Source organism: Ambystoma mexicanum, chromosome 11 (assembly GCF_040938575.1).
Source record: "Ambystoma mexicanum isolate Mex_15411 chromosome 11, UKY_AmexF1_1, whole genome shotgun sequence".
NCBI classification, from domain to species: domain Eukaryota; kingdom Metazoa; phylum Chordata; class Amphibia; order Caudata; family Ambystomatidae; genus Ambystoma; species Ambystoma mexicanum.
This window is the reverse complement of record NC_090934.1, coordinates 735,870,468-735,897,794: the sequence shown is the minus strand read 5'-3', so window position 1 is coordinate 735,897,794 and position 27,327 is coordinate 735,870,468. Positions and strand designations below refer to the sequence as shown.

Below are 27,327 nucleotides of genomic sequence, written 5' to 3'. Positions count from 1 at the left end.
AGATCACACAAATCCCCCCGACGCTGTCCCCACAGAAATACCTATTCGGTGACATCGGAAAATGTTCTGAAAAGACCAGAAGACTGTTTAATGTCACATGTGCAGTGGCCAAAAAATGCATTCTGCTACATTGGAAAAATCCGTCGCCACCCACTGTGCAGCAGTTCCTCCGAGAGCTGGTCTATGTGAATGAGGCTGAGGAGCAGTTTGTTCTCACACGCCCTTCGGCCTGCAGACCTAAGGATATTTGGGGTCCCCTTAGAATGTTTCTTTGTGATATGATCTCCGACGGTGACAGCGATACTTAGACCCAATGCTCCGTGAAAATGTATATTATATGTACTATGTTCCTCTGCTTTACCGTACCATGATGATTGTGATCTGTATGATGAAACTCTAACTGTGTTTTGTGTTTCTCTCGACCACTATGCGCCATGATCAACGCGAGGTCTGTTAGCGCCCACGTCCTAGACATACACAAACTCATAACCACCCACAACTTCGACCTGCTCATGATCACTGAGACATGGCTACACGAAGCATCAGGCCCGGCACTCTACCTCGCACTGCCACCTGGCTACACCATCACCAGACAAGATCGACCATCTAAAGGTGGAGGTGTAGCACTAATTGCCAAAGACTGTCTCTCCGTTAGAAAGATTGAGAAATCCATGAACAACAACACTGACTATCTCCAAGTCAAAATCAACCTCTCACCACACAGCACCATTACGGTTCACCTTGTATATCGCCCACCAGGGGACTTCCAGGCCTCCATCACCCACGTCCTCTCGGACAATCTCAAAAAACCCTCCAAAGCCATCCTCCCTAGGAGCCTAGGATGTTAACCTAGGTCTCCTTGACTCCAAGGACACAGCAGCCAAATCATTAACTCAGCCCTTGAAACCCTCGAGTTCAAGAACACTGTAACGCTCACCTGATTCCCACAGAGGCGCTGACCCGTTTTGGACTACTACAACTTCTTCCACGGTAAAGCGTAGCGCTTGGAAAATGGACTGGACCCCCAAACCTCGTCTGTCTGGCCCGTAGAATAATCCTTCTGTAGGTGGGAAAAGGGAGTTAACTGCCTGCTAGATTGTGTGTGAGATTTCCCCCTTTTTCCCCCTTCTCACCCTCCTCGAACCCTAGCTGTGCCTTCCGCAGACTCTCACCTTAATTTCTGTATGGACGAGCTCTCCATCCTGCTTCTGACGCAGGGGCGCGTAGATTTCCAGTTACTTCACTGGATCTCGGATTTGGCGAGGGTTCGATGTCTGCTTGCCTTTACCAAAATGCTGCCGTAAGTATATAGTTCAAAAGATCAAGTCTTATTTGCCCCTTGGCCTTTGTTTAATTTTCAGGGACTAGGTGAGGAATCCGTATGGAGGTATGGATTCGCCGAGGTAAGCTCAGGTGAGTACTTTTAATGAAGGTGTGCCGTAGTGGTTTGCTCCTACACCTTAATGAGTGTGTCTTATTTCCCCATAGGGGCCGGGGTACGGAAAAGGGAACTGAAGTCCCAACAAAATTCTGGTAAGACTTAAGGTGAGTAATCTGCCCTTTTGCAATTAGTTCGTTGCTCACCTTGTTTTGTCCTTTTTCTCCGTAGGTGCTGGGATGCGGCCGATGTCGCCTATGACCGCTGAAGAGCTAGACAGCGCCACGTGAAGGTAAGTGGAAGCGGCGCTGCAGCGAGCGATGAGATGCGTTTCTAACCCTTGACTTTCTTTTGCAGGATCGACGGAGTGAAGAATCCGGATGCAGGATGAAGGTAGGTAATGTCCTAATGCTTGCCTTTCTCTCCTTGCAGGTTTTCCAGGTGCTGGCGGGCGTGGCAGGAGCCAGGATGCAGGAGCCGACTCGGTGAGCGTCCTGCTGCAGATGCAGAATAACGCGAAGCACGTGTGGCCATCCGGGCGTGGTTTAAATAGCCTTGGAAGAGCTTCAGGTGAGTGTTCTTCCACTGGCCCCACCCGAGTAAGAAAAGAGTTCCTGAAAGAAAATAGTTCCTCTCCAGCCTTAGTTGGCTTGGAGCTTCAGACAGCATGGTCTGCCTCGCGTGAGTATGCAGCACGGTCTGCCTCAGGTGAGTTCACCCAAGCATTACCATATGTTCTGCCATGATGAGCCTGGCGCCTATGGCGCCAGGACAGATGCCTTTTATGAGCCTGGCGCCAAAGGCGCCAGGACAAGGTCCAAAGAGCCCCTATAGGGGTTTGCTGGGTCCTGCTTGGTGAGTATGAAGTCTGCTTCCGGGGACGCTGGGCCTGACCTGGCTCCTCGGGAGCAGGCATCATGACAAACACCATCTCTGACCCTACACACACCCTAGGCAGAACCTTGGACTGGATCGCACAGCATAACTGCCCACTCATCATCACTGGCAATACCCCGACCTCATGGTCTGACCACCACACAATCACATTCAGTATTCCCACCTCCTGCTCCTCCTCACTCTCACCCCAGCCCCTTCCACCAGCCCTTTCAAGAAGCTCCCACCAACTCACCAAGGAAAGATTACTGCCCTTCCTCCAGGGCCCAGCCTTCAGACCACTTTTCTCCTCTGACCCTGAAACACTTGCGCTAGCCTACAAAGTGGCCATCAAAGCAGCAGTCAACACCATAGCCCCACTCAAACCCTGCAAACCCAAACCCACTACTCATTCTAACACCTGGTTCACCCCCGACCTCCTCATACTCCATACCGAAAAACGTGCGGCACTCTCACAGTGGCAAACTTCCCGAGCTGACAAGGACAAACTTAACTTCAGAGCCTGCTCAAACAAATACAAAAAAGCAATCACCCTAGCAAAAGCTAAATCCGTTGAATCCAGAATTGCAGAAGCCAAATCCATCTCAAAAGAAATCTTCACTATCTTCAGGGAGCTAGAGACTCCCACACCTACCCCCCAGAATTTCACCAAAGATAAAGCCTGGTGCGATGAAATTCAAACAGCCATGCATAACAAACTAAGCTCTCTCCAAACTAAAATATTACCCTCTAAACAAACTCTCCCCCAAAACCCTCACTCCCACTCCCCTCCCCTCCTTGGACTCCCCCCTCACCCTTCTCATTCAAAGCCATACAGGAACAAGACATCATCAACCTTATGAGAACCATCAAACCCTCCAATTGCAAAGCTGACGCCTGCCCGGCCTCCATTATCAAGGACTGTTCTGAAACCCTAGCTCCATTCCTTGCCGCTTTTGTTAATTCTTCCTTTGCCACAGGGAAAGTCCCCTCTTCCCTCAAGGAATCGTGGGTCCGCCCCCTCTTAAAAAAACCTACTCTCGACCCTACCTCTCCCAATAATTACAGGCCCATCACTACTGTCTCTTTCCTACTCAAGATACTGGGCAAAGCAGTTTACCTGCAGGTCTAACACTTCATTGAAGAAAACAAACTCCTAGGACTACGCCAATCTGGTTTCCATCTTAGAAACGGGACTGAAACAGCCCTACCGGATCTAAAAAAACAGATGGACGATGCTAGAGACCTAGGCAAACCAGCACTGCTCCTTCTCCTTGACCTCTCTGCAGCATTTGACCTCAGACCATGATATCCTATGCCACCATCTCTCCTCCACTGCCAGATTCTCCCCAGATGCCACAACCTGGATCACCTCCTTCTTACACAACAGGACTATGCAAGTATTCTCTGACCTTGCCTCAGCATCACCCACCATCATGCTTTGTGGAATGCCCCATGGATCCTGCCTCTCACCCATGCTCTATAAAATCTTTATCTGCCCACTCTTCCTCATCCTTGATGCAATGGGTATCTGCTACACAAACTACGCTAACGACACGCAGTTCTCCAGCATGGGGTCTGGCATGGATTCACATGCTCATGATTATTCCCCGTCGTCAGGCTGGGAATCCTCGGTAAAGAAAAAATCAGTTTCAGTTTTGTTTCTGAACTGTCTTTCGCCTAATAACCAATCACTGGTCTCTGGGTCATACTGCCCACAGCAAATGAGTGCCCTCTACCCAACCCCCTCCTCTGGCAACCATCTTCAGATTTTTACTGCACGTTAAAGTTTTGGGAGTCATTGTGCTATAGCTCCCGAGCTTTTACTGCGTTTTGCGAATTTTCAAAGAGTGTAGCCTCATTTTTCGGTCAATCGAGCCTCAAGCTCCATCATTTCTACTTCCGATCAACAGGGACCCGTTTCGGAATTTTCTACGCCCCTCAAGGGCAAACTTTTTGTCGAGTTTCACTTCTTGGAGGATTCCAGAAGATCTTTGAGGCCTACCCCGCGTGGACATGGCCTAGGACAAATGAAACACGACGCCCGGATCCACGCTGTTCAGGAGCTGTCCTGGATGCGGATTGCAGAATGTTTTCAAGGAGGATGAGCATTCTCAGTGCCTCTACTGCCTTCACGAAGACAAAACGCACGTGGAAAAGGACTGTGCATTTTGCAAGAACATGTCTGAACGAACTAGGAAGGATTGTCGTATCCGCCTCACCAACTGGCTGGAAGGGAAGAGCCCAGCAGCAGGTGAGAAGAAGAAGAAGTCCGAGCGGTCTTCTAAGACCTATGAGGGTGCCCCGGTGATGGGGGCCCAACAGAAGGCAAAGCATCGCTAGTCCGCGGGCACCAGGAACGCCGATCGGTCGGGCTCCTCGGCTGCCAGTCAGGGCGCATTATCACCGACACCATCAACCACAAGCCAATGCTCTGGCTCGGGGAAGAGAAAGTCGGAGAACCCGGTTAAGCTTCGGGAGAAGTCCCGGTCGATCCCGACGGAGACAACCGAGGGAGAGCGAGGCGGTGACCCTCCCCCCAAGGTGAAGGCCTCAGGCGCGCCCAAGGTCGTGAAGGCCCTGATTCACCCGGTTAAGGCCTCAATCGAGGGAGTCGTGGTGACCCTGGCGAAGCCTGCAGAGTCTACCCCTTTGGAAGGGACCTCAGGGCCTAGAGTTTCCCTGCCACTGTGGAGGGAATCCTCCTTTCAGTCCATCGATAAGACCCCTGTGAAACCCTAGGCGGAAAAAGAGGGGGGGTGGCCCGGTGGCCATTACGGACACAGATTCCGCCTCTGAAGAGGAGCTGTCAGGCAGCGAAAAGATCCTGAACAAGAAGTTCGAGGAGGCCCGGTCATACGGGAGGGATCCCGACGAGGCGGACGAAGAAAGCGACGGCGGTGCTGACAAGGAACCGAGAGCCATGGAGGTGACGGAGCCTGCTCCCCAACCGTAGCAGCCGATGCCTATGCCACAAGACAACTCAGGGGCGATTTTGATGGCGATTCAGGCCTTGTGTTCGGCGATAAGGACATGGTTACCCTTCCCCCGACAGATGATACAGCGGAGCCTGGACCGTCGGAAAGTCCACCAAGGAAACGGAGGAGAACTCATCCCCCCCCTCCCTTCCAGCCCTCGCGGCCTTCTCAGCCTTCATCTCCTTCCCCTGGTCTGAGGGAGGGGATGGGAACAGAGACGGCGACAACTGGGATGGATGACGACGGTGGTGACGACGGAATGGACCTTCCTTCACCACCCCCTTGGGCTTCCCCCCCCGACGAAATAGGCTCTTTCCACGCCATAATCGCCAGGGAATCCAAGGTTTTCCAGCTCTGCCCCGAAGAGCAGAAGGATGGGTTCCTCTACCAACAGCGTGAGGCCAAGAGGAAGACGGTCCTCTCGGTTCCATTGCTGGATGATATCTGGGACGAGGGGCTGACGCTCCTGAAGAACCCGTCCACGGCTCCTGCTAAGAGAGACCGTTACGAGAAGTAGTACCGGGTCCCGGACTCTGCCCCCATGTGCCTTAGGGCTCAGCCGTCCCCGGATTCGGTTGTCTCCGCGGCGCCCAAGAAGAAAGCGGCAGGGCGACGGCTTCAACTTCAACTTCCCCACCGGACAGCGAGGGGAAGAAACTGGACGCCATGGGACGGCGGGTCATCTCGTCGGCGGCGGCGACAATTAAAGCGCCCAACGCCCTTGCGATTGTGGCATGCTACGACAGGGAGCTGTGGTTTAAGATTGCTCACCTGCTGGACTTCCTCCCGGACGACAAGAGGACTGAGGCCCTGGAGATCCTACAGGAAGGCGAGGTGGCCTCGGACCACGCCATCACGGTGGCCACGGACATTGCCGACACTGGTTTTTGTCAGATGGGCAACAGCATTTGCCTTCGTCGGCGCAGCTGGCTCAAGGTGACCGATTTCCACCAGGACGTCCAGACCAGGGTTCTGGACATGCCCTTCGATGGGAACAACCTGTTCGGCAAGACAGTGGACGAGTCACTGCAGGCCATCAAGGCTCGGGCTTTGGGTGCTCTTCAACAGCGACGGCTGTCCTTTCGGAACATCAGAGGCAAGCAAGGTGCCTCCAAAGGATTCAGCGGCGGCTCCTCGTCGTACCACCAGGCGGCCCGTTCCTCATCGCAGGAGGCCTACAGAGGATGCGGCAAGACAGGAGGATCTCGTCGTCATCGCCAAGGCGCCAAGGCCGCAGCCAAGCAGGACTAAACCGGCCGCAGCGTCGAGCCCTCACCTGAGCACCCGGTGGGAGGCCGGCTGGCGAAATTCGTCAGCATGTGGGAGTCCATCTCCACCGACCATTGGGTGCTGGATGCCCTGGCCCGCGGGCGCACTCTGGAATTTCTAAGGAAGTGTCCCCGTATTCCACCTGTAGCCAGGAAGGAAAACCACGTCCCTCAACTTCTACTGGAGGTACGAGCGATGTTAAAAAAAGGGAGCCATCAAACTTGTCCTAAAGAGGCTCCGGGGCTCCGGAGTGTACTCGCGATAATACCTCGTAAGGAAGAAGAGCGGCAGGTGGCGGCCCATCCTGGACCTTCATCATCTAAACAAGTACATCAAGTCCCAGAAGTTGCAGATGGTCACCCTCCAGCACGTGCTGGGACAGCTGGAGGAAGGCGACTTCCTATCGTCGCTGGACTTGGAGGATGCCTACTTTCACATCCCCATTCTAAAAGGACATAGAAAGTTCCTGCGATTCGTGGTCCAAGGGTGACACTATCAGTTCAAGGCCCTTCCCTTCGGATTGAAGTTGGCGGCCAGGGTGTTCACCAAATGCCTAGCACCAGTGGTGGGGCGGCTTCACCTGCAGGGGATCCACGTCTACCCCTACCTGAACGATTGGCTCATCTGAGAAAAGACAAGAGAACTCTCTGTCGTGCACACAGCAAAGACCGTCCAACTACTCACGGATCTGGGATTCTCGATCAATTTCACGAAATCTCACTTGGTACCGTCGCAAGTCGCTCTGGTCCTGGGAGCCAGGCTCGACACAGTGGCGCGATTGGCTTCTCCGTCGGAGGAAAGGACGATGGCCACCCTGGGCAAGGTGCAACGGCTGTCAACCATGGACACGGCCAGGGTGAGGTCCATCAAGTCCCTGCTCGGCATGATGTCCTTGTGCATCTACCTCGTGCGCCTGTGCAGGCTGCGGATGCGTCCACTGCAAGAGTTCCTCGATGCCCGTTGTACACAAGCGGCGGGCAGCTTCGAAGACAGGATCTCGCTCAACGAGACCTTCCCCCAAGCGATCCGGTGGTGGGGCTCCTGCATGCATCTGGCGGCGGGCATGGATTTCCAGACCCCGGAACATCAGGAGACGGTGACGACGGACGCCTCCCTGGAGGGATGGGGAGCGCACACCGGAGATCTCCACGCAAGAGGCGTTTGGCTCCCGGAGAAGAGGTCACTTCACATCAATGTCCTGGAGCTCCGAGCCGTGTTCTTGGCCCTCAGGTTGTTCCTTCCGTCCCTCAAGGGCAAGGTGGTAAGGATCTTCACCGACAACACCACCACGATGTTCTACATCCAGAAGCCGGGAGGCACCAGATCCCCAGCTCTATCCAAGGAAGCCCAGGATCTGTGGCAATAGGCCATCGCCCAAGGGATGTTTCTGGTACCCTTCCATCTGGCAGGAATAAAGAATACCATCGCCGACTCACTCAGCAGGGATCTGCGCTCATGCCACGAGTGGGAACTGCGGCAGGATCAAGTCGATCTCCTATTCCAACCATGGGACAATCCCCAGATCGACCTATTTGCGGCCCCGACAAATGCCAAGTGCCAGAGGTTCGCCAGCAGGTTTCCCCAGCGGGGGAGCATGGGCGATGCCTTCTCATTCCCCTGGGATGGCCTGTTCCTGTATGTGCTCCCACCATTTCCGTTGCTGCTGCGACTCATCAATCAACTTCCTCATCACACCGGCGTGTCCGAGGCAGATCTGGTTCTCGGACCTTCTGGACATGTCAGCGTTCCCACAGTCAAACTGCTGACGCAAGCGGACCTTCTCGCCAGAGAAGGAGGCGCCATCCTCTACCACGACCCGGGGTCGCTGAACCTGCAGGCCTGGCTCCTGCACTACTAGAGTTTGGAGAGTACGATATCCCGGTGGACTGCAAAGGCCAGGGCGTCCTCGACTCTCAAGTGTTAGGGACACAAATTGAAGAGGTTCACTGTCTGCCGTGCACAGAAGATTAACCCTCTGCGGATTACGGCCCCTCAAGTGCTGCCGTACCTATTGTCGCTGGCCAAGGCAGGGCTGGCGCATGCCTCCATCAAGATCCATCTGGCGGCTATCTCCCGCTACACCAGAACTCTGGGACGCTCATCGCTATGGTCCCATTGCCTGGTGAAGGAGTTCATGAAAGGACTGTTCCGATCGTTCCCGCCATTGAAGGCTCTGGTCCCGGCGTGGGAGCTCAACGTGGTGCTGACCAGGCTCATGAGGCCACCATTCGAGCCGCTGCATTCGGCACTGTTGAAGTTCCTGTCGTGGAAGACAGCGTTTCTTGTGGCCATCACCTCCGCTCGATGGGTTGGAGAGATCCAGGCCCTCTCCTGTAAACTTCCATACCTGACTTTCCACAAGACGAGGGTGGTGCTGAGGACGCACACCTCCTTCATGCCCAAGGTGCCGTCGGACTTCCATCTCAACGAGCCCTTGGTGTTACCTGTTTCCTTACCGTCGCCTTCGTCGCCGGCTGAGAGGACTTTGCACGCGCTGGAAGTTCTACATGGACCGCACGAAGAGCCTTCGGAAGACATCACAACTGTTTGTGAATTTTGGACCTGTGAACCAAGGGAAGGCCCTCTCAAAGGCTTCCATTTCCAGATGGCTCTCCGGCTGCATCATGCACTGTCACCGGTTGGCAAACTGACCCTTGCCCGGCCGTACGAGAGCCCATTCGACCAGAGCGATCGCTGCTACCACGGCGTTCTTGTCTGGTGTACCCCTGCTGGACATCTGCAGGGCTGCTACGTGGAAGTCGACGCACACCTTCACGAGATTCTACTGCGTCGATCGGGATTCCAGGGAGGAGTCCAGGGTCGGCCAGGCGGTGCTGCGCGACCTGTTCGCCTGAAGGTGGGCCTGGTGAGGAGGTAAGAGTTGCTTAATGTTGAGTTGATGAAATGTTTAATGTTGAGCCTTGCCACCTCCCGTGGTTGTGCATCTGTGTACTGGTGTGTATTCTTATATTCATGAGCATGTGAATCCATGCCAGACCCCATGCTGGAGAAGGAACAAGTTACTTACCTGTAACTGTTGTTCTCCAGCTTGGGTCTGGCATGGATTCACATGCGAAGACTCCATCCTACGCCTCTGCGGCTCTTCTCTTGGTCCTACTGACACTTTATGTTCTACCAAATCTAAAGATGGCTGCCAGAAGAGAGGGGCTTGGGTAGAGGGTAGACATTGGCTGGGGGCAGTATGACCCAGAGACCAGTCATTGGTTATTAGGAGAAAGACAGTTCAGAAACTAAACTGAAACTGATTTTTTCTTTACCGAGGATTCCCAGCCTGACGACGGGGAATATTTATGAGCATGTGAATCCATGCCAGACCCATGCTGGAGAACAACAGTTACAGGTAAGTAACTTGTTCCATCCTTCTTACCCTCACTGGTAACTAAGACTCAGCCTCCTTGACTCCCAACAACATTTACACCAACATCCAAGCATGGATGGCAGACAATAGACTATGCTTCAACTCTGACAAGACTGAACTCCTCCTGGTAGGTTCCCCCTACACTCTAAAAAACCTTGACTCTCAATTCAGCCACTTCACCATCGCTGTAAAAACGCTTGGAGTGTACCTTGACTCCAACGTATCCATGGATAGACAAATCAATGCAATTGCTTCCTCTGCAGCCTATCATGCCAAACTAATCAACACAGCAAAGCCCTTTCTATCCAAAGAACACTGCAGTAACATAACTAGGGCCATCACTGGCTCAAGGCTAGACTATTGCACGTCCTCCTCCTAGGGACTTCCACAAAAAACCTGGAAAGACTCCGTCATCCAGAACAATGCGCTACGTGCAGCCCAAGGCATCTCCAAGAGGGAACACATCTCGGAAGACAGGAAATCAGCTCACTGGCTCCCAATAAAGGAAAGGATCTTATTCAAAACGCTGACATTGACACAAATGAAAAAAGCCAGAGCAGGTGGCTCCAGCTTCCCCTGCCTCGCACCCTCACATTGGAATGCCCTGCCTCCTACCCTCCGGGGTGAGGCCTCCCTCACAGCCTTCCGCAAGGCCATGAAAACTGTCCTCTTTGCATAATGTGTAACCATCAACCTCCATGTTACACTCCAATGTATATAAGTACTAATCTGCAAATGCTTCTCCAAACTGTACCTTCCCTGTAACTAAGTTCCATGTAAGTAACAGCGCCTCAATGCCCCTGGACTGTCTGTGCGCTATATAAATGTAATAAATAAATAAAGTGCAATCTTCTGTGCTGGGGTGCAGCCCTGTGTGCTGGGGTGCTGCCCTGTGTGCTCAAGTGCAGCCCTGTGTGCTTGGGTATAGTTGCATATGTCTAGGTGCAGTTATGCATTTCAGGTGCCTACTGTTAACCACCACATGCTCGTTTTGACTTGAAGCTTTCTAGTCCTTGCAACCTAAAAGGGAATGTGGCCAATTATGCTTCGTTTCACAGCCTCACCCCCACACTCAAACTACACACTCTGGTGCAATAATCACCAGGCACGCTAGAGCCTGGTCTGCACCTCTACACTCACCCAGGCTCAACATTCTGAAGAAGAGAGAGTCAGGGAAGCAAGTGCACCCAGGGAGGAGCCATTTATGCACCACTAACCTTCCTCTCAATCCATGGGAGAAGCAAATGAAGGGAATGGAGAGGCCTTCTGTCTTGAAGAGGGGATACTCTCTGTGTCTTTAAATATTCTTTCTCCATAAAGTAGCTTCCTCTGTGATCAGTAGCAAGGGATGACAAAGAACAGGGGTCTATAATCGTTGGCTCTCCAGATGGCTTGCATTAGACCTACTATCTACCCTACCCACCATAGTCAATGGTGAGGGATCATGGGACTCCTAGTCCAGAACATCTGGGGAGCGGAAGATTTCAGAACCCTGACATAGAGGTTGCAGTTGCAATCTCAGACGATTGCTAATATGATGACTCTTTTCGTCACTGCTCCCATTCATGCTGGCGTGTAGTGTCGCCAGCAGAGTAAGGTGCTGAAATATGATTGCATAGCAATATCATATTTCTTTTTCCTGTCTTGTATTTTTCTTGTATTTTATCCATTGTCACCTTAATCGAGTGGGGTGCATAGAATGGGGATTCTGTGAAGTCAAAATTCCAAAATTCCAGTAGCTTTATCAGACATGACAGTATTACAGAAATGCTAAATAGTGAACCTTCATTCCAAAACCTTTCAGCAAGTCATATGTGATGTAGATGAGGGGGGTGGCTGGGGTGGTTCCAACCAACCTATGCAATGTGTAGGAGAAAAGGGGTATAAACTGTGTAGTAGGACATTTTTGATAAAAATGTATATTGTTCTAATTTTTAAGATAGCTCATTGAGTTGAATGCCAGATACATTTTTCACCATTTTAGAGGTCGATAAAATGAGTACCATTGAGTTGACTAATGATGACACATATTTTTTAAGCAGCCTTATCGAGTTTGATTTGTCATGTGAATTGTGTGAAAACATTGCATGAATTCATAATTCATTTTTTTCTGGATTCAAAACTAAAGTACATCACCAACCATGTTAATGAAATGGTTGAAAACATATACAAATACAAAATCAATATTATTAAATGTCCAGCTTTTTGTTGGAACTATTTAAGCAAAATAAATTAGCATGTTGAAAATTTGAATATATCGTGCTCACTTGATTCTGGGCTGAAATGCCTTGATAAAGGCCTTACAAGATGATGGACTCGGTTTCTGAACCCTGTTACAGTGATCGCCTTCCCCAAAGTTGACTCACCATCACTGTGAAATTGTTTTGTACCATTCAACCCCACATCAGTCTCAAAATATGTCATCTGCATCATACTATGTGATGTAACCTTCATTTCAACATACTGGGAAAACACACATATGGTTAAGCACCACTAACTCATGCCTGTCTTAGGTTCTGGCCACCTTCAGATTAGGACTTTATTCAGATATATTGCAGGTAATATTTGTAAGTAAATTTGAACATGATTACACCTCGATTCTGGTCTGAAATTCCTCAGTATGTATGTTGTTGCCAGGCGTAGAAGGCCACCCACTCATTTTAAGGCTTCTGAAAGTCCAAGACCATCTGATCATCACGTATTGAGTTCTTGATTCCTGGCGAGATCGCCCTCGCAAACGCCATATCACCATTTTCATTGTACACTTTGTGAACGTTCTATGGCAAAAGACTGCAAATTCCAATAGGCCAATGTCAACCAGCCCTTGTAGATCAGATGGGCCATCGATGAGGTCTTCCATCTCCCTCTGTGCACCCCCAGCCCCATATTGTGCACAGCGAGTCTGCCACAAGATGGAGCTGCTTTATAAATGACATAAAATAAATAGTTTTCCTTTCCACTTAATTAAAGGAATTGTGTAAATGGCACACCTTAGTGTGCATTAGCAAAGCGTTTCCTTCATCAAACATATGCATTCTGTTGCACCTATTGTAAGGATAGCACTCTTTCATTTGTCTGTGAAATAAGATTCAATTAGCAACAAACTAAATGGTCTGAAAACCACTTTCCACAGGTAATCCATTCCAGAAGCATTATTCATGGGCATAGCTGCTGGGAATAGCAATTCCAAATGTCTCAAATATATATATATATATTTGTTTTGCATTATGCCAGGATATCACTGTGAAGCCCCAATTTCAGCAGTGTGCATTGAAATGCCAGCTTGATCTGCCCTCTTGCATATTCTGGCCAAAGAAATTAATAAACAAATATGAGGTAAAAACACCACTGCACATTCTTCAATTGAAACCCAGAGAACCTTCTTGAGTAGCCCTGAGCAGTCACACATCCCATCAGCGTCTTCTGTATCATCCCTCTATATTGTTCAGTGCTGAAAATACCCTTAGGTATTGGGGCAAAGTCCCTCAATGTAATTGGTGAGGGTCAGATGGTTATGCTGCTTTGGTCAGCTTGGGGTGCAGGCATCTTCATGAGGGTTATTTTCTGGCTCATTTTATGCTACATAAAGCTATCCAGTGGTTGTCTATACATATCGAGAGAAAGTGGTCTTATACATTGATGTCTTGCCCTCTGCTTGTTCTATCGTGAGTTAGACCACTGGCTCCGGTCTAAAGAATTACCTGGTGCAGGGTGTGTTAGGGAGAATTCTCTCTTTAGGCTGAATTTCCTAACCTAGTGAGTCCCCCAGCAGCTTTGCCGGATTTCTGGAGTTTGTTTTTTTTCTCCTGCCAAGAATGAGACTCTTTTTCTCCCACTCTTGGACATGATTTATGGTGTCCTTTGACTGTTAATGTGTTTTATGGGCTATGGGGTCCTTTACTCCATAGGGTCTCATGTGTTTTTACTATGTGTGTTACACAGCACCCTCCGTGCAGTAACACAGGGGTGTCACAGTGACGCCCCACCATAGACTCCATACCCTGGGACTGACTACTGTCTCCCAGGGCATGTAAAGTCACCATTGGTTTTACTAGTCCCAAATTATTAACAGAAACCAGTACAAACCATCATATTGTGGACGTACTGGTCGGGGCAATTCGATTGCCCCGGGGTCTGTTAGTCGAGGGGGCACGTCTCCGTCCCCTCTGATCGAGTTTTGGCTGGTGGCAGTGGATACTTTTTATATTCGACCGCGAATATATCCCTATGGGATTTTCCCATTGTTCGAGGCTACCAACTTTAATTATTTAATTCTCATAGCCTCGAACATACCGCCGGTTTATTTATTTAATATTAATTCGCCGGTTGGTATTTTTTGCCAGGACTCGATTCTAAAATGGCGTTTGTGTTCTCTTCTGTGACTCCAACCCAAGTCGAGCCCTTTGTTCCACTTTTTGGCGGGCTTCTCCACAGAAGCCTCCAAAAGTGGTGCCACTCTGTCTGGGTACCACAGGGGGTATGGGAGGGGGTTTAGGCACCCTGGACTGAGTTACCTTGGTAACTCAAGTCGCACTCTTGTGTGATTGGCCCAAGTGGTGAGCAGGCCGGCTCACCACTTAGCATGTTTGATTGACAGCTAGGCTGAGTGAATGGGGGTGTGCTGCATAAAAGCAGGGCTTTGGGGACTGGAACTTCAGAAGTCGCCACAGGACCTGAGAATCCGACGAGGGAAAAGCTGAGCCGACCTACTACGACGACACCACCGGTGGAGCCCTACGGAACAGACTCACCACTTCCCGACGACAGAGAAGATCTCCCGGCTGGAGAGGCTTCTTCCCCTGACTGGTGGGCACAACCAGTTTACCTTCTTCTCTTCGCATCCCAGGCCGTCTTGTGGTCGAATTGCCCGTGCCAAGCACCCCGGCAACCGGATAGCCACTTACCACTGGACCGCGAATAAAAGGACCGCTCCTTTTACCTGAGAACTCTGCGGCTGGTTTCTTCCCTGGCAGTGCAACGGACTCCTGTCTTCCTCCCCGACGAGATCCTCTCTTCCCCCGGACGAAGCACCGACTTGCATCCGCTGCCAGGAACAACTGCCCCCGCTGGAGTATTCTCACCACTTTAAGGTACCGTGTCCGCCAGGCCTCCCTTTCTAAAGATTGCTACAAGGTAATAATAACCCCTTAACCTTCTGGACTGGGCTGGCCACCTTGACCCTCTAACATTTGGTCCAACTCTTTTTGAACCTTTGCAAGACTCTTGTGCACTGCAACCGTGTCACCTTGGACACATTTCGTTTTGATCCTCTTAAAGTGGATCCGGCCTACTGAACTCTAAACTCATGGTTTTACTTTGCCTTCCTCTCTTGTTGTGTTCTTAAAAAAGTGTTGGGATCTGTTTCAGTTTATACTCTGCTGTTCTCTCCCTTTTAAAACGAATTATTAGAGTGCCATCTGCGTTAAGCGCTCATCGCTGTCTGGAAATAAGTGGGGCTTTACTAAAGAATTGTCTAATATTCTTTTAAGGGAGTGTCTATCTTTTAGTGACCGTGTTTTTGAATTGCTTACTATTAGTGCCGATGTGGTTGTAATAAATAATTATATCTCTTTTACACCAAGCTCTAGTCAGTGTTTACTTGTTCTACTGTGTTCTTTTGACCTATTGTGAATACTCTGTATACTGCCTAACTCTTCTTGAGGGAGGTCTGACAGCTCAGCCACAGCTACCAAGTGAATCTGTGTGGTACATACTGCTACCAAGTGGGTTTACTGCCAAACGCCTGTGGTCTTAAATCTTTTGCAGTGGTCCCAGAGGGAACTGCACAGGTTTCTGCCTAACAGGGTGGTTTTGATGTTTTGTGGATCATAATTCAAGTGGTTGATTGTTTCTTAAAATATTTCCTGCACAGAGAAGTCTCCACTAATACATGGAGTGCACTTTACCATAACCAGATTCTTGGGATGGCTGTAGGTAACTGAAAAGTGTAATTTATCTGAATTTATATCAAAAGAATATTGGGTCTTTCATAAAAGGTTCTGTGAGCTATACTCATTTTGTTAAATTCAATTTGTTTGGCCACTCGACCCAGTGGAGGGCTCAGTTGGAAGGGGTCATGTCCTCTACTGCCCACGCATTATAGAAGGCAGGCGCTGCCTTCGGAGACCAGCTTGTGCAGACGATGGAGGCCAAAGGTAAACCGGAGGCCAAAGGTAAACCGTAATAAGTCAAGGTTCTTTAATCCAATATGGAGGTTGTTGACCACCCTTTGCCTATCAGGGAGCAAAAAGAGGTAGTGAATCCTTTTCAGCATCCTTCACTAGGAGGGGCAGCTTTGGAATCTGCGTTGCTTTCCACTGACCGTGTTAGACTGGTATCTTTTGGGAACAGAAGAATCCAAAGATCCTTCATGAGTAATGGATCACGTACAGAGTTCCTTGAATCAACATTTCTGTTCACATCAACCAAACTCAGTACGTACTACAGAGAAATGCCTTTGTTTTCATAAGATTGAACTTTAGTTCATTTGTGTGCTTCCAGGTGCAGTCCTTTGTAATACCACCTCTAAATTCAGCTGTACCTATACCCAGGGTCCTCTATATTGGATTATGATCTGCATTTCATCAACGTGGGTACAGAAGATCACTCAATTGTTCCCAAAAAGGATAGCTAGGCTTGGCGAATATCAATTAAACAGCAGACAGGATAGTGTTATCCCCTTGGCATATCATACACTGGTCCTATTGGATGTGACTGGTACAAGGGCAGTCATTTTATCATGCTTCTGTTTCAAAGGAACAACCTCAGCCATCTGATGGCATGATCTCTAATCACCCCAAAATAATTTCCTTGTCGACATTTCTGGCCAGTATATTTGGTGCTTCAACACCACTGTCATCTGCTCGCCTTCTAATATTTAAAATGGAGACCACCACCTCTGTGGTGTTGTATCTGGGGAGGAAACCTACCTGATGAGAATGTTGGATAATTGGTTCCTCATCGCAGGTATGCACTTGTTATACTGCTGCTATTTTGCAAGAAAAGAAAATTGTTAAAAGCATCTTAAATTGACTGTAACAAGCACACCTAGCGAATGTTTTATAAAGCAAGGTGTTCACCATTGCATGTTCTAATGCAGAAGGAAGCAAGCTCTGTATAAACATTCCTTTTAGATGCAATAATCTTTGGCCAGATAAGTGTAGCATGTTTGGAATCGTTTTTTGGGCTATCCCTCTGCCAGCACTCGAGCAATGCGTTTTTCAAATTCCAAAGAAGAATACGGTCAAACGTCATTTCGGCTGCAACCCATTAAAGTAACACTTATCTAAAAGATTGGCATTGAAGTAATACATTACAGAAAAAGCACTAAACATTTAATGAACTTTGACTGATTATTCAGTTTCAAAAACTATTGTACATAAACACACCGCCATTAATGCACTGAAGACTCATTACCAAGGGGAAATAAACAGTATAGCTGTCATTATATAATATTTCATAAACAAAATACAGGAACATTGTAATTTAAGAGAGTAAACGATCATCCATGCTAGATTATTAAACAAGATCAAAGATTGTACCTAAAACAAAAAAAGTAATCCTGCCAGATCTTAAAAATACACACACATGGTACAAATAAAATGTAAGGTTCATGATACTAGGTTAATTCCATCAATGCAATACTATGCAATTTAAAAAAGCTTGGTTTTGTCAGTATGACGTTATATTATCTTGCCACAAAAGGAAACAATCGGAATAATTGGGGTAATAAAAAAGGGCAGGAAATACAGGCATCACGCAGGATTTAACCACTATATCAGTGGAAGAAGAATGAGTCGATCTTTATTAGCTGGAAAGTCTCACGAATGTGAGGAGAAAACTGCATCACGGTCCAGCAGCAGCCGCAGCAGCATTCTTTTTTTCTGGTAATACTCGAATGTCTTTATTTTGCTAAGAAAGTAGCTGGCTAGCTGGTTGCACATGTCAACTGAGAATGGTATAGGTTTGGAAGTGGATTTACAATCCTAGAGTTCTGAGGAACAAAACAGTTGTCTGATTTATCGAGGGCAGTGTCGCTCCTTGTCACAATGAATGCTCTTTTTGCATTTTTAGCTCTTTGATATCTGTTAACAAATGGTCTCAAGAAAGCTGTACTCTGCATAAACTTACAGTTTAGTTGAACCAAATTAAAATCTACATGAGATATTCGGTCCCATGTAACAGAAATGCACTAATTACCATGTCTTTGTTTATAATGCCACTTAAATAGCCGTTATATTCATAAATGTACTAAACCTCAACAATCTGTCCACCATTTCCTCATAGAATTGCTAAAATACAAGGTACCCAGTTTATTTTTCCATTTCACATGATTCTATACATGCAAACTCCTTTGCATTAGCTAATACATTTTTTCAGCAAAATGTTTAGTCTTTTAATGTTTAACATTAATGACCTGATACTAGTGTGGAGAGGGGCTTTGCCAAGACTCTTAACTCAGATGTGAGCTGTTAAATATGGCTGCATCGCAAAAACCTCTGCTCTTTTTCACTGGACCTCCATAATGTTTAAATATGTTCTCTGGCCAATGGATTGCCTGAAGTTTATACATAGGGATGGTATATGGTGGAAGTCAGTGGAAATGGTCAAATGAGGTAAAATTGTCAAGTCCTGTAAGTTAAGACGAATTTCGAAGACGTCAAGGTATCTGTGAATGGCACTAAATAATGTAGATATCATGTAGAAGAACGCTAAAGGACACTTGAGGAGTTCTAAGATGCTGCAAATTCGGCAATGCCAGTACTAAACTCAACGAGCAACAATGAAACACAAACTTCTATGTCACAAAGTGGGTTTAAGTAACCTGGAGTAAGGTTATATGCACAACTGAGCTATTGCAGAAATGCCTTTTCTATCACATGTACAGTAACAGCAAATGTGAGTGGGCTGGTCTGGGTTTAGGCATTCAAGGGCACTAAGATGGCAATATACAAATGTCTCCTTTTAGTTGTAAAAACAAATACGTGTTACCTAATTGATGACTGGCAACGTCTCTTACCTGAAATAGCAAGACCATCCCTACACCTAAGGTTCTGTATAATTTCAGGGCTTGGCCAGACGGACACAAAAGAGGGAGAGCAATGTCCTACTCAATAAAACAAAAGGGTTGGTGGCCAGACTCCTAAATGTAATGTGAAAGGTGGTGGAAGGTCTATTAAATTCATGTGTTATTCTTTTCACTAAATGGGCACCCTGAAATAACGCCATCTGACATACACTTCCTCCCCAAAATTCCGGGGACAAGAAACAGGCTAATTTTGAAATCAATACTTTGTTTTATTAAAATAAAATCAATGCAAAGGTGATCCACAAGCTTTATGGAGGGGAAGTCACCACAATATTACACAATCACAGGCAGCTTGCCTACAAAAATAATAATAACCTTCCTGCATAAATCTCATTATTTCTCACACACCTGCATCCTTTTTTATAGTCAACACTGTCCATGTTTAGTTCTGAATTGCAGTAGGCATTCTAGTCCTAATTCTGCCGCTTGTTGGCCACCGTATCAAAAATCTCTTTACTTCAAAGGATTTGTAAATTACACATAAGGTTACATTTACAAATGTTTCAAATAACTTTGCTTTCCCTAATATCCCCAACACATGCTAGAATCAGGAAACTGTTGCATGTCTCGCATTTCCCATGTACATATGGTGCTGTGGGTTGTTAGTATATGTGCGTAATTTAAAGTAAGTGTATCATGAATTGCATGAGAATTCTGCAGGTTTTGATTATGGAAGAAGTGTTATCGATTCAGAATGCACAAAATGTCAGCTCACTCAACCAAACTATGAGAATGGTTTTAGGATTTTATTAACCATGTACAAGTACCCTTCCCCTTTGATTTCACAGATGGAGTCCCACTGTGCAATTTCAAGAATTAGGTTTATTTGGGATTTACATTGTCATAATTGTATATGGTAGTAGAAATTACACAGTTAAACTTGCCCTTATTTCCCAATCCTTATTAGTTAGCTGTGGCCTTCACAGAACACACAATATTGAGTACATCTTTAATAGGCTACGGCATGGACGTCTTCACATCACAACTCAATGTTAGCTATTTCTGTGAAAACACTTTGGGTACTGTGATAAGTCCTTCAATGTCATCACTTCTCCCTGCTTTTTGTAGTAATGTGGGCCAAGGGAATTCTGTACTCTTAGAGGAGTGTGAATGTGAAACAGTAGTAACCCAAGTCCAAAATAAAGCAATGTCTAATCAAGGTTCTATAAAAATAGATATATTTTAATTAAACACACCATCTGCGATAATAACTAAATGACAAACGCTCCAAAAATCCACCCCTGTTGAAAGAACACAGAGTATGGAAGATCATTATTATAATTATAATTGTTCTTTTATAATGCGCTAAATACCAGTGAGTGGTTTCTAAGCATGGTATCGGGATTCGAACCTGTGTTGCGCTGCGTTGTCTTGCTTCCAAGATGAATGCGTGGCCCCTGAGCTATCCTTTCTCCCCCAACAAGTTGCAGCACCCTGGGTAATGAGATAGGGAGAGAAAAGGCAATAGGAAACACAATGTACTTTGAAGAGGACATATTCATGAGTCACATATCCATGAGTGCAAACAGTATTAAAGTCACCTAGCCAGCCTCTAAGGCCCATGAATGGACCAGGGAAATAGTTATTGGACAATAATTGCAGTATCTTTGAAGTTCAACAACGGTGAACCAAGCTTCTCAGCACCGTGCTGGCGGTTCAATATGGGCTTCAAAGTGGCAGTCACAGTGGTCCAGATGGCAAGCAGATGTCAAGTCGGGGTCAAACTGAAGGCTGCTGCAGTTAGACACCTTACTCGAGCAATGCTGGTCATATAGATCACCAGGTTCGGTTTAGCGGTTCAGGTTTGACGGCGGACGGGCTGAGGTCTGGGTGTGCACTGCAAGTCGGTTTGATACTGTCCTTCAAAGTCGCAGTTCAGGAAGAACTCCAGGGTCGGTTCAATTATCGACTCATTCAGCGTTGAAGGAGTTGGTGGTTCAAAGAACAGTTGAAGCAGTACGGTGTAGTTATGCTTCTTTGTTCGAGTCCAAGGCAACAACATACTTCAGTTGATGTGGTGCAGCAGCAAACATGTTTGAATGTGCAGTGCTGTGGTTGGAAGGTTGGCAAGTGCCAAAGGCAGCTCTGCAGGGTCCTGTTGGTTCGAACGGGGTCAAACACACTTGAACCGTGGCTTGCAGCACTTCAGTGGCGAGAGTGGAGGAGTCCTGGCTGTCTTGATGCTCAGGAGCTGTAAGTCCCACTGCAGGGTCTCAAGGGCAAGAGTAGTGCTTGTTCTTAGATTCCCAAACACGGGGGATGCTGGCACACATGCTGGCACACGTGTATGGAACAGATGGACTGGATGCAACATATGGAGTGGGTAGAGCGGATGGAACCGATGGAGTGGATGGAATAGATGGAGTGGATTGAACACATTGAGTCAATGGAACGGATAGAGCGGATGGAACGGATTGACTAGATGGAACAAGTAGAGTGGGGTCGAACACATGGAGTGGATCGAATGAACAGGAAGGATGGAACGAATAGAACACATTAATCGGATGAGAAGGACAAAATGGGTTTACGGAATGGATGAGGTAGATCATGTGGTGAAGGGTCGAGTGGATGGAATGGATAGAAGGACTATTAGATTAAATAGATGTAACAGACGAAATGGATGAACAGACGAAGATGAATGAACAGACAGAGTAAACAGAATGGATAGAATAGATGGCACAGATGGAATACTCGATTACTCAAGTGCTTTACTGATAACCACCATATCACACTACCACACTTACTTTCTCCTACACACCACCACTCAATTAGAACACAGCCATACTATGACACATTCGGTATAGCTGTTCTCATACTAACACCCGCCACATACTCCTCATCATCCTAATTAAACACGGCTAGCACACACCGCTAGCTTATGCGTCCCCTCAGGCCTAACGCAGCCAGAAATCAATCTGTGTGTCCACCCTCCAGAATTGAACACATAAAACTGAACCCCCCACCACCACACCTATAGCTAAGAAGCAGCTATCATGCAACTGCCACACCGGCTGCACACATATCCGGTGCACCTACACACCTTATGACTCTCTCTCTCTCTACTGACTTGAACTACGGTTCCCAAGGGCGTTCAACCTACCAGTGCTTTGAGATCATACCAATGATACATAAGGCGCTAAATGCCAAATAACATAACATCTGCAGGGGTCCTTCAACATGGTGAGGTCCTGGGTACCAATGTGGCTGGCAGAGAGGCAGGTCGTGCTCCAGCAGCAGGTCGCCCACAATGTGCCTTGGGGATGGTTAAGGGACAGAGCTTGTTTCTGCCTTGGACTGCCTGTATTCACCTCACAATTGGAGGACTTTGGAAAGGACTTCTCTCCCAAAAGGGTCCAAATGAAATCTTCAAGGATTGAATTCCAGAGATAACTCAAAGAATGTGTGTAAGACCACATATTTGAAAGGTGAAGGTCTTCAGGTGATTGGACAAAAGCAAGCCTGCCTTAAGGGTCCAATTCCTGTTCTTGCAACAAGTGGAGTTTACCTTCTGACATCACTTAAATACTTTGTGTTAAAGAAAGTTGTGGGAACAGGAAGGAAGAGACATATAGAGAAAGCAAGATGGTCAAACCTTCCTCCTGCTGTTCTAAGCACTCGCCGTGTACGCTAACCCCGCCCCTTCCCCTGTCAATATCATCAAAGGCCCTTTTGATATGCAGAGAGGTCCCCACCAAAACACCTCTTAAAGCACCTCGAGTGGATTACATTCACTGGCATGACCTCTACAATGATGATTATGGCACTGAAAAGGGGAGTGTCAGAGGGTGAGGATCCTTTAGAAGATCCTTAAGGTTATCCCATGAATTCTCCAGATAATATAGAGCCACAAATTGCTATTTCCTTTATGATAGATCACATTCTTATACAGTTCCATTAAAGGGAGAAGCTGCCATATTAGCAACAGGGCCACAAGGCCCTGAATAGGAAAAAGACTTTGAGGAAACACTGGTAGATCTGTGCCATTACACACTGCATCCCACTGTTAGGATCCATAAAGCTTCAGGTTAACAGGGCACTACAGATACCAACCTACGTGAGCAGTATATTTCAGGATAGAAAGTAAATATAGGGCAGTGCCTTCTGACCCAGCTAATATATTTGGGCACCCTTCTTCTGACTCCCTGGTTGTTACCACTGCCAAAATATGTGGTGCACACTTTCTATCTCAAACCAGGACAGGGTGCAAACCAATGTCTGTTTTGGACAGCTAACCATGAATGCAGTCAACCAGATCGACCTTGGTTCTGCAGTCGATGGCAGGTTTTTAGGTAGCAGGGGCTAAAGTCCTTGAAAGATGGGCTTTGTTGTAGAGGTTTTAATTCTGAGACCCATTCCTCATTGTTAGAGAAGCCACTTCAAGAATGTGTTCCATTCATCAAGACAATAGATGAGGCCCTGGACAAAGTCAAGTAGGGTTTGAGACTGCAAAAACCATGCGTCAGCTTAAAGACCAGCCTTATGCACACTCTGGGCTTCACTAGCTACAATGCTTTTTCAAAACCAACTTCCACAGGGTTATGGTACACACCAGCAGGTCTCACAAACTGGACAGAGAAATTGGGACAAGGCTCAGAAGGTTTTCCACTAGTAAAGTACAAGTCCCGGTATAGACCTGTATGCCTTGGCAGATGCATTGAAGTGGAACGCCCACTAAATATTATTCCGCTAAACAATGCCTCCACAATACAGAGCTCCTTCCATATTGCCCCGATAGGGATAGGGTAACCTCATTGGCCCACATGTGGCAGGAGATTGTCACTCACAATTGGGTGCTAGACAGTCTATAAACAGGGTATTTATTGGAAATCCATTCAACATATCACCCAGACACTGTAATTTTCCTGTGGAACACGTCTGAATTATTTGTGAAGAAGTGTTCAACCTTTTTGCAAAAGGGAGCCATACAGGATGTGCCACATAATGAAAAAAACACATATCATATAGAGGATTGATCATCAATCAATAGCTTTCATGAATTTCTTATATGGAATATATGAAAAATATCTAGAATTCCCGATAAATCTCTCTGCTACGTGAACTAATCTGCAACTCTCTGTTCTACATTTTTAATTTTGTATTAGAACTTGTGTAGTTTATAATTACCTGGATCCCTGATACTCATGGTATTTTTATTTGTTTGTACAATATTTGTTTCTAATTCACTTGAGTGTATTGTAACTATCACATATCATTACAACAACACATGTTGAGGGATTATTTACTAAGCAAAACAGGAAGAATGACATTTTAAATATGGCAGATCCTCATGAAATCGGATGACTAAACTGGATGACTAAACCAGGGCTTGGTGGAACAGCCACATCTTTGACCAAAGCTTTTCATAGTGATCTTTCTACTTGTTCTGAACTGTTGAAATACCAGACAAACCGAGATGTCACCTGTTTGTTCAGAAATACAACGAAATGTGTTACCTGGTGACCAGTTGTGTATTGTGATTTCATGACCTTTGCCTATTAGAGAAAGGGGAACATACAACAATTTCAGGATGTGGACTTTCTTTAAAGGAGTTTTCAGCTAAAGGCTGAAAGATCAGCATGATCCAATGCATTGATGCAGATGACGCTGCATTTAGTACTACAAAAGAAAGTGCACACAGATGTGTGCATTACCCTTATCTAAAAATAGGCCCAGGTATAACTCCCAATTTCTTTTCTTTTTTGTTTGTGACACTAAAGCTCCTATAGTCCATTCATTTGTTTTTTTAAAAGCTCAATCAAGGTTATATTCCGAAGTCTTATATTAAACAAGCTCTGCAAGTTACAGCTGGAAAAATGTTCTTTTATATAAATTTCTCTGACATGATGCTAGTTTGAGCACAGCTGTAGCAAAAACACATTTCTTATGGAACAAACTGATGATATGGAAACAGAACATTTTAGAAACCCTGATCACCTACAGTAGATATGTTCACGGGGTAGTTACAAAATTAATCTTGAATAAACATGATTCCCTAATGTATTGTTTGCTTCCTTGTTGTATTTGAACTCTATTAATTATTTTATTTTTAATTCTAGATATCGTAAATTGTGACTTGAAGTCAACACTGCGAGTCCTTTACAATTTATTTACCAAGTACAGAAGTGTGGAATAAAGAAGAGTCTAACTTCAGCTTAAAGAATAAGCCGTATCAGAGAGTGGATTATAGCCATTTTATATTTCAATAATTTCCTTTTGCATTGGCATAACAGGAAGGATGAGGTGTTTTGATAAGTAGTCCTAGCTGAATGTTGTCTTCTCAACTAATCTTCATCGCTGGGATTATTTGTTTATACATGAATGTACGATGCAGGAGAACCAATATTTGCTAGATTCTGAATTTGCAGGACCTAAACGTTGACCCTTCTTGTTATGTTACCTGATTCACTTACGTGATTGGAATTAAAAAGGGAAACAATGTAGTGTGAAGTTTCTCAAAACAAAGGGGTAGAGGTGATACCTCACCTTGAGTATGTTCTAAGAGGCGACTTATAAACTGATAGGTGGTTGTTTGTGTGACCAAACTGCAGTAGATGCTATTCCATTTCCTCTACAGTGCTCTTTAATGAACTTTAATGAACTTTGAACTTGGAATGATTTGGAGAAAAATTACTTGCCCAGTGCAACAGCACGCAAGGCAGCAATAGCTCAGCTGGGAGAACTGCACACAGAAGAGCAAAAGCTGAAGCAGGGGGGTTACGAGGTGGGGAGGCTCCTGCCATTTGCTGACGTGGTTGGATCCTCGCAACGGGTCCCATTTCCTCTTGGGAGAAGAACAGAAATGGATTCATCGTGCCTCTTCGAAACTGAATACTTCACAAAATGTTTGGAAGGCATTTTGTTTTAAAAGGTTCTTTCTGATGGTTCCATGTAACTTCATCGCAGGATGTTTTTTCCTGCGAATTTATTAACGAAAAAACCCACCACATTTTTTTTACATTTATTTTTGCGGGGGTCACCCACCCCAAACCCCCATTCCCTTTCAGTTTTAATCTTCACACATGTAACAAATGTATTAACAAAGCACCAAACAATGACCTTGTCACTAAACTCCTGAAACCTCCAGAGGTTACATTGACTTGTGGGGTACCGCTTACACACAATAGGATTTTCAAAGAACATCACAGAAAACAGAAATAAAATATGTGTTTTATCAGAAAGGGTACAACGTCCTTTCATCGTGGAACATTTTTTCACGGGGGGTTTTAGTGCACATTTTTCACGAAAAACCCATCGAATTATTTTGTGGGGGTTAGAAAAATATATGTATGGTATGTGGGTGTTTGGGAATAGATTAAAACTGAAAGGGAATGAGGGCTTGGGGGGGAGCCCCACCAAAAATACATTTTAAATGAATTTGATGGCTTTTTTCATTAAAAAAATTCCCAGGAAAAAACATCCTGCAATGAAATGACATGGAACCGTGTGAAGCATACAAGTACAATTTAAAAAGTAGCAGTATTTCCCAACCAAACATCTGTTTTAAGACCATAATAATTGCTTTTTTCTATTCCATTTCCCTCGACTTCAGTTGTATTCAAAAGAAGAAACATATTTGTAGCGCTTCAGCATTTTTGTTAATCATAGAAATCGGATTGTAGATGGGTAGATCGAAATAAGCACATTTTTGAAAAACTGCATGATTTGCATGAACTTCAAAACTGCCATTACTGTGCAGAAACGGTCAATCCAAGAAAATCCCTAAACAGTTGCTGATTTGCTTTAAAATGTGTCCCCTTTGTGTTGAAAATTAACTCATTCATAAACAAAACAAATGTATCTAAAGAGAAATCTCTGACTTTGCAGTGCACCCCGCTTTTGCCTTATTCGGTGGGGTGTGTCGCGCATTAAAACGAAAAGTAATTGACCAGACTATGCGTGTTTTCTCAGCTATAAAAAATTCATTTATCTTGTTAAGAATGTCCTTAAAAGAGGATATTTACTTGGGCTGTGTGAAAATGTTCAATCACAGCCTTGTACAATTCCATACATTTAGGAAATGTACGACACAGACTAAGACCAAAAAAAGAATACACTAAAATGCTTGAGGGGTACTGGAGCTGAAAGGATTCTTTCCGGTTTGTGAGACAATTTAATTTGCTTGTTTTTTCTTAAGTACTTTTCTCAGACTGCGATGCCAATACATATTGACAAGCATTCATAGGAATAGTGACTTTAACTACAAAATATAAGTGCAGTTGAAGCGGGGGGAAGAGCGGGTTCCCGAAAACTAAATGGAACATTCACCTTGCTCACCAAAATAGATGCGTTAGTTTCAAATTTGTTCAGGCATGACTGTCCTCAGACAGGTTTTCTATTCACAGTCTGGCAGAAGAGGGCATGG

The 27,327-nt window shown here is 46.1% G+C and overlaps 1 protein-coding gene across 1 annotated transcript in view; it reads left to right on the top strand.

The window, feature by feature from the left end:
• Positions 1-26,850, top strand: part of PARVA (parvin alpha) — a 411,197-nt gene extending 384,347 nt beyond the window's left edge. Inside the window, exon 13 of the mRNA XM_069623635.1 lies at positions 25,022-26,850. Within this exon, the coding sequence (XP_069479736.1) occupies positions 25,022-25,098 (77 nt within the window). The 3' untranslated portion in view covers positions 25,099-26,850. The remainder of the gene's footprint in view (positions 1-25,021) is intronic.
• Positions 26,851-27,327: the final 477 nt, after the last annotated feature.